The sequence below is a fragment of the Apaloderma vittatum genome, unplaced genomic scaffold, assembly GCF_000703405.1.
Source record: "Apaloderma vittatum isolate BGI_N311 unplaced genomic scaffold, ASM70340v1 Scaffold28629, whole genome shotgun sequence".
NCBI classification, from domain to species: Eukaryota; Metazoa; Chordata; class Aves; order Trogoniformes; family Trogonidae; genus Apaloderma; species Apaloderma vittatum.
Genome location: NW_009735021.1, coordinates 1 through 7,400, shown reverse-complemented (window position 1 = coordinate 7,400; position 7,400 = coordinate 1). Strand labels below are relative to the sequence as shown.

General features: G+C 37.5%; 1 protein-coding gene across 1 annotated transcript; it reads right to left on the bottom strand.

The window, feature by feature from the left end:
- Positions 1-895: 895 nt before the first annotated feature.
- Positions 896-7,093, bottom strand: LOC104269140 (VIP peptides-like). The gene is made up of 6 exons (XM_009876473.1): positions 6,998-7,093; positions 5,700-5,857; positions 5,229-5,333; positions 3,600-3,719; positions 2,844-2,952; positions 896-1,175 (listed from the first exon to the last, which is right to left on the bottom strand). Exons 1-6 carry the CDS (start codon positions 7,091-7,093, stop codon positions 1,167-1,169), a joined length of 597 nt encoding a protein of 198 aa, XP_009874775.1. The 3' UTR covers positions 896-1,166.
- Positions 7,094-7,400: the final 307 nt, after the last annotated feature.

The window sequence follows — 7,400 nt, the reverse complement described above, 5'->3', positions numbered from 1 at the left end:
TACCACATCATCTCCTTACTGCAATAGGACTATTGGTCCTAACAACATAAATAATGCTTTAGAAAATAATCCAATTGGTTAAATCTACAATTTTAATAAAGTACAAGCAGATTCTGATTCACAGCAACAGTGAATCAGCTGTACATTTCCAGATGCGGACTAAGCTACAATGATAGAAAGCTAAAAAAATGGGGATGGAAGTCTTACTTGCTTGTATAATATAACATAGTTTACTTCAGTTAAAAAATAGTATCTTCCTCTATTACTGCAGTAGAGACAGCACTTACTGGGACCTCTACTATTTCAGGTACCTGTAGCACTGATTCAAACCAGTAATAGTTTGCTGTGATAATAAAATGATTTATTGTCTGTATATTCTGTAAATCACATACGTTCTGAAAAACTAAAGTGTCTTTAGATCTATTTTATATGTAAGGAATAGTTTCATCATCAAAGCTACAGACAACTAAATGTAGAATAACTGGTGACTTCAGGCATCAAACGAATGAAGGGATAGCCTTCTTTGCATGCTTTGTCACCTCTAGAGCATCCAAAACACAGCTGAAAATAAAGAATACATTTCTGGTCTTAATATAATTTGTATATTGTGACAGGAAGGAAGGATGCTATTGGAGGTCAAACAATTTTTAATGCTTTCTCATTTTCTCTAGTTGTTCGGTAAGCTACTAGAAAAGCGTTCCCTTTTGCTTGGCATCTTCAGAGCTCTTTGTAATGCAGTTTTATATACTTTGCACATCTTTTTCCTCACATTTTTAAACTTGTTAATGAAACTATCTGGAAATGTATCCCTATTATCATGCAGTCTTATCTGAAGTTATACCACACCTAAAATAAGCCAATTAATTAGCTCTTTTCAGCTGCATACTCATTTTCAAATGAATTTATTGAAGTAAAGGATTTACAGCATATGGACTTACAGACTTCTCATGAGTTAAACTGGCATCCATATGTACAGCTTTCAGTAGAGAACTCTAGAGTAATATTTACAATGTAAATATCAACTTTTATTACATAAGAAACAAATATATCACAACTTTCACTTCACAACATATTTGTTCTGTTTTGATGACTAAAGTCATCTCTTTGAAATACTATATGAAACTCAAAAATAGCTTATTCTTGTCATAGACTTTACCAGGTATCCTTCAGAGGTCCTGAAAAAGCAAAGGAGAGATATGTTTTAAATGTAATTTTCATAAGCAGATGCATCATGAGGCGTATAAAAACAGAGAGCAAACAAGAAGTGACACGTGATGTAAAACAACTGCAGTGCCTCAGATCAAGAATCATAGAATCATAGAATCATAGAATCGCCTAAGCTGGAAGGGACCTTAGAGATCATTTTAATCCAGCCTCCCTGCCACCAGGGATGCCACCTCTCGACTAGATCAGGCAACACACGGGGACTGAACAGGAAGAAGCTTCCTTGGAGGTCTTCACAGGAGCATGGTGGGCATTACAGCCAGCAGACCAAGCTCCAGGGTGAGCAAGAAATGTCCAAGGATTAGGCAAAAAATATTACTGCACATGCAGAGCAGCTCACTTTGAAAACAAGTGTATGCTTGAAATGGGTACTCAAATTCAGGTTGTTTGATACATCATCAGCAGCCATAAAATGACCAGTAACAGACAATACTGAGTAAGCAATTCACCTACAGGGAAATCTAGATCATCAGTACAGTCTATAAAAAGAAAAGGACTGAAAATATTTCCAGGATGACACCAATCAGCTGCTGCACCACTACTCTGTCTTGCTTAGTGCCAGCAGTTTTGTAAGGTGCAAAATCCAGGAGCAGGTGTATTTGCAACAATCCTGTCTAGAAGGAACATTTCTTTCCTGAATCCCATCACTTATAAATTATTTTGCTCCTTGAGGATAAGCAGTTTATGTCCTTTCTAATCTTTGAGAACTTTAAAGGAACTACCACATTGGTGGATTTTCTATTGGTCTTTGAAAAAAACAATAATCTCCTATTTTATCCATATACACACTCTCACCGCAAAAAAAAAAAAAAAAAGAAGGAAAAAATTATCTTCAAAGGTAACCTTTTTTCTTACTTGTAGTTCAGACACAGCTGAATGCTGGAAGTCATCCTATCATCAATTTCATAATCCACTTTTAAGAATACCAAACTGGATTCACTTTTACATTACCCTTTCAATTTTATGTCCCTGAAAGTGTTGTGATGTAGAGGGGTTTACGTTTCAGTAAATGAAAGAAATACACTTGTAAATTATTTTAGAAAAAAATAGTGGTATCTAAACGGAAAAAAGTAACTTCAATATTTGCACGTCAGACGATCTCTCTGCAGCACATCTTAGAGGGGAGTCAAGTGCTTCCTTAATGTTTAGGGTATATCTTGCTGATACTCTTAGTCCTAGGGGCAATTCTCTCCTAAAGATATAAATATTAAACAAAATGTGCATCTTTTTTGTTGGTGTTCTTTGTAATTAAAAAAAAAATACATCCTTGAGTTTGTTCTCTGAAGAAATAGTAATTTTTGTTACTAAAAATGAGTCAATTCTGGTTTTATGCTGCAGTGCACTCAAGCTGAAACACCCAAGCGAGTTAGGTGCATTATTAGCAGTGGCATTTAATTAGGAATTTTCATCAACAACAATCATGGGAGAACTTAATTATTGTTATTAATATGATTGTTATGTGCAGACACAATTCCTATTGAAATATGCAGCATTTCATGGAACATGGCTCTTGCCTAGATGATTCTGCTTCCGATAGGTGACACACCACGTATGATTAATCTCATTTTATGGGCCAAGTCAAGAAACAGATAGCAAGAAGAAAGAAAATCTGAGCATACCAGTGGGAGGCGGCTCAGCAACTCATCTACAGAATCATAGTTTTCTGAAAAGGAAGGTTCAAGAAGTTCTGCTTCATCTCGAAGTTTAGCAGGGTTTAACTCTTCTTGGCTATAGTGGATCAGAAACAAGTTTTATTGCTCTCAGGAGAAAAAGCAAATAAGCAAGCAAAATCTTCTATCAGTAGCTATTGCACCTTTTGTTACACTTACACCAAAGCGTTATAAACTACATTAAATAGCACATTTAATGGGTGAAGAGACATGATATTTAAAAAGCAGTTGTCTAAATGAGTAAACATACAAACAGATAGCTCTACAAAAACATGCTGGTACTTCACTCTTCTACTGACTATGACATGGCTTTTCTGAAACTTTTATGTGTTTACTTAAAAGCAGATTTTCAACAATAGTACATTTTCTTTATAAAATTGTTGTTCACGTTTCATAGCTCTGTGGGCTTTTACTTGAGAGGATTTTTTATAAATAAAGCCATTTTAAGAATCTGTCAGAAGCTTTTTAAAATTGCCAGATACTATCTCTTCTTTATTCTTTTATTCTAATCTGATTGCAATGTCTGTTCCAGTCTGGAAAAAAGTGCTGTCTGTATTTGAAAACCATGTTATAAACTGCATTACAAAGTCATTAATGTTCATTGCCTTTTGTTTGTCCTCTCTATATACATACATGGGTATAAATCTTTTCTGTCTTAATAACATACAAGTATGGAAACAATATATATCTGCTTTCTTGTAGTACCTTCTTTTTCCAGTTAAAACTGAGTTTAAGTATTTCTTCACAGCCATTTGCTTTCGAAAGCGGCTGTAGTTGTCAGTGAAGACAGCATCAGAGTGGCGTTTGACAGGACTGTCCTGGGAGCTGGTGATGAAACAATCACAAAGAAAAAAAAATTGATTATATCCATTTAAAGGAGATAACATTAAATGAGTGAAACAAACTTTACAATGTTGATTAGCTAGCTAAAATCAAATTTTCATTTCAGCTTTCATTTCCAACTATGACTTTGGATCTTTCCTCTGTTGAAAAGAAGCCACTGCATCTATTGCTTACTACATATTTTAATAACAAGGATCAAATTCTAGGTATGAGTACTCAGTCTTTTGGGGTACACCTTCCACTGAACTCTTTCTCCTGCTCAACTTTGCCATGGCCCATGGAGTTCTGGAGTTCCTGTCCCAGGATAAAATGGCTGAGTGTGGATTTCATTACTCCCTTCTGCCTGTTCTCATAGCCCAGCTTATTCCTCTTAATAAACTGACTTTATTTTGTTTTATATCATTTGCGTAAATGTATTTTAGTACAATGTCAAGGTGTGAACTGATATAAGTCACAGTAAGCTCTTAAAGGATGTGGTTACTGCTCATAGTGAACTCAGTGAAGACAGAACCTGCCTCAGAGGAGAGTGTAGCATCACAGAAACACCTACAAATGCTTCTTTTAAGGAGGTACCAGGAGAAAAAACAGACCTTGTGAAACCCAGACTTGGAGGCCCACTTTTCTTGCACAGTCTTGGGAAGCCTCAGTGTGTTCTGCTTTAAATGGTCTATGTTAGTTTACAGTGTATGAGAAACTGGGACTATGTGTTCTGGAACAAAGGCAACATTCACATAAATGCAGGACCCAATTTTCACTGAGCTTTTGAGCATATGAAGTAGGCACTCAAAGGAACTGTCGTATTCGGTCAGACCAAAGTACACTACCATTCTGTTCCCAAGAGTGCCCAGCAGTGCTGCTCTGGGATATGAAAACAAGAGAAACATACAATGATAGTTGCCAGCATCCTGCAACCCTTAGTTTATGAACATCTTGGTCTGGAAGTTGCACCCAGATCCCTTGTCTACGGATTTGCCTCATTCTTTTTCGAATCTTTCTATAATACAGATGCCCCAAACATCTGGCAGTATGCTCTACAGCAAGAAAAAAACAATTTTTTTTGCATCTTCAGTGTAAACCAATCGTTTCTTAATTTCATTGAGCATTCTCCTGCTGTTACGTAAATAAATGGGTAATCGATCATTTTGTATTTACTTTTGCCATTCACCTGCCAAGCAAAAACACTAGCAGAGAAAAAGAAATGGCAAATTGGCATGGTAGTCATTATAAGATTGCCAGTATTTATTATCAGTGCTATGTTCAGTGTCTGTTGCTCTACCCCTCACAGCTGTATCAGGAATAAATAGTAGCACATTCATTTAGTAACAAATACCACTAAGTTGTTAGATAGGATTTCCATCTCCCCCATCATTATATCAGTTTCTCTTTTACCATCTCTAGATCACAGAAATGAGAACTTAGGTACAGAAGGGTAAAAAATTGCCAATGAATCCAGCTAGGAAAAAGCTCTACCTAATGTAAGTGTCACCTCACCTAACTCGTTTTCTAACAAGCGAATGCAGATATCTCTTCACAGCAAGCTTAGCCAAAAGATGGCTGTAGACACTGGTGAAAATTCCATCAGCGTGCCTTGCATTTCTGAAATGGACAATAAACAAACTCTACAATACAACCTGGGTTCATACCATTTTGACAACGTTCATTTTGTCAACATACTGTGCTCCTTACCTGTTGTACATATTAAATTAAACTAATTTCATAAAATAGCTTCCAGATTTTCACAATATACCTGTTAGCCCTTCCTGGGAAGTGAATGAATTCATCATACCAGAATGGCAATACAATCAATATTTCTGCAGACGTTCCTAGTGCTACCAGTATTCAACCAGATGCCATGTGATTGACTCTTCCTTTCCTATTTCTCAGTTTGAAAATGTGACCAATCTTTTGGCATAATTCAAGTATTGCATGATCATTAGTATTTATGAAAATAAAGAAACTCACCTATCAATAATTCTGGACAGGTCAAAATAGAATTTCTCAGTTTCAGGTAGTGTGTTCTGCAAAATGTCTGATTCAGACTTTAATGACCCGTGGGCATGATCAGGTTCACTGGCTCCATCAAATGTCATTCTGTTTCCCAATCTGTTGGGAGAAGGAAACTATGTGAAGTACAGTTAGCTGAGCACATGCAACGCTTCACTGCAGCTTACATTCTGGTTTGTGTCAAAATGCACAGCTACATACTTTAATCTGTAAGGCATTTTAAAGTAATCTGGACAAAATAAAAACCACTTTCAGGTATAATCCATGCTCAGCAATACAGTAATTAGTATAACAGATCCTTCTCTCTAATGTATATTTTCTAGATACATGTTGTCGTTGCACAGAATTTATTCCAGTGAACAGTACCTAATGTATGGCACTTACAGCTCAAGTGACAACAATGAAGCTTTCCATAACAACTATATGTTACATAAGAAATGGATAGAATTACCAGCCTCTACCCATGCAAAGCAAAAACAGTTCCAATTAAGACTTTAAAAGTGCATTGAAATGCAATATGAAATAGTTCTTAGTTTTCCTCTAAGGAAAGTAAATCCACCCTCAAAAACTTAAAACCAAATATGAAGTGCAATCATGTATCTCTATGTGTTTTTATTCTCTCAGGTTTACATTAATTTGACAGTTGTAAATTAAAGAGGTTCACATTTAATCTTTTAAACTATGTCACAGCAACTGCTCTGTATTAACTGATTTATAGTTACTTCACATTTTGTAAACTGCTGTTTCTTATGATGTGTCATATTTTATCAAGGGCAATCCAGCTGCATAGCAGTAGTTTGGCATTAGACCTTTTTTCTGGCTGCTCTTATGTTCTCTGGCAGACGACAGGCTCCCTTCACTATAGTAAACCCCTGCATGTGAAGATGTGCAAAAATTACATACTAAAACTAGGATGCCCTTGTAATTTTAGAGTCCTTACAACTATTAGAACTACTTGTATATCTGAGGCACGTATGACTTCCGCCTAGTAAATAAAATGTTGCATAAAATCAAACAACTCAGTCACAACATTCCGAAATCAATAACTGTGCTGTTTCGCTATACTGTTTTCGTTGGTCTTTCTACACTTTACGTTCCTTTCATCTAAATGTAAAACATACCTTTGTGCCACCTGATTCAGTTTAGTCAACACCTGCAACAATTCAAAGCACGCAGCCACACAAAAACTACACATCAGTCCGTATGGACCACTTCCCCTCATCCGTGATTCAGGATTCGAATATGTTCGATTTTGCCTGTAACCGTCTCTGCTTTGTACAAGGTGCATCCACCCAGCTGAACTTCGGAGTTTTCCCACAAGAAAAGCCGAGACTATTTGCATGGAGATGCATCTCGTCCCGGAACACGCTTTATCGCCATCCTCTATGCCATGTACACTGACGGTGGTCACCGCTATCCGGCGGTGGTGCTGGTGCCCCGGCAGGTAGGTGTGTGTCTCGGAGCGGGGGTTTAAAGGCCAGGTTCAGTGGGCACCGGCGGGGCTTGGGCAGGCATCCCTGACCGAAATCCGGGCGCGGAGACGCGCACCCGCAGATTCCCGAGCAGGCACCCCGACAGGCAACGCCGCACAGTGCGGTCGTCAGAAAAGCACAGTGGGTGAAAGACCGGCCCCGTCTCACAATCCCCTCGACCTCCCCG

Coding starts and splice junctions, on each gene's coding strand:
- LOC104269140 (XM_009876473.1), bottom strand. CDS start 7,093: ATGCATCTCCATGCAAATAGTCTCGGCTTTTCTTGTGGGAAAACTCCG. Junction 5,334..5,699: donor CTGTCCAGAATTATTGATAG/GTGAGTTTCTTT, acceptor TGTCCATTTCAG/AAATGCAAGGCACGCTGATG. Junction 3,720..5,228: donor CTTGTTAGAAAACGAGTTAG/GTGAGGTGACAC, acceptor TTTCATCACCAG/CTCCCAGGACAGTCCTGTCA.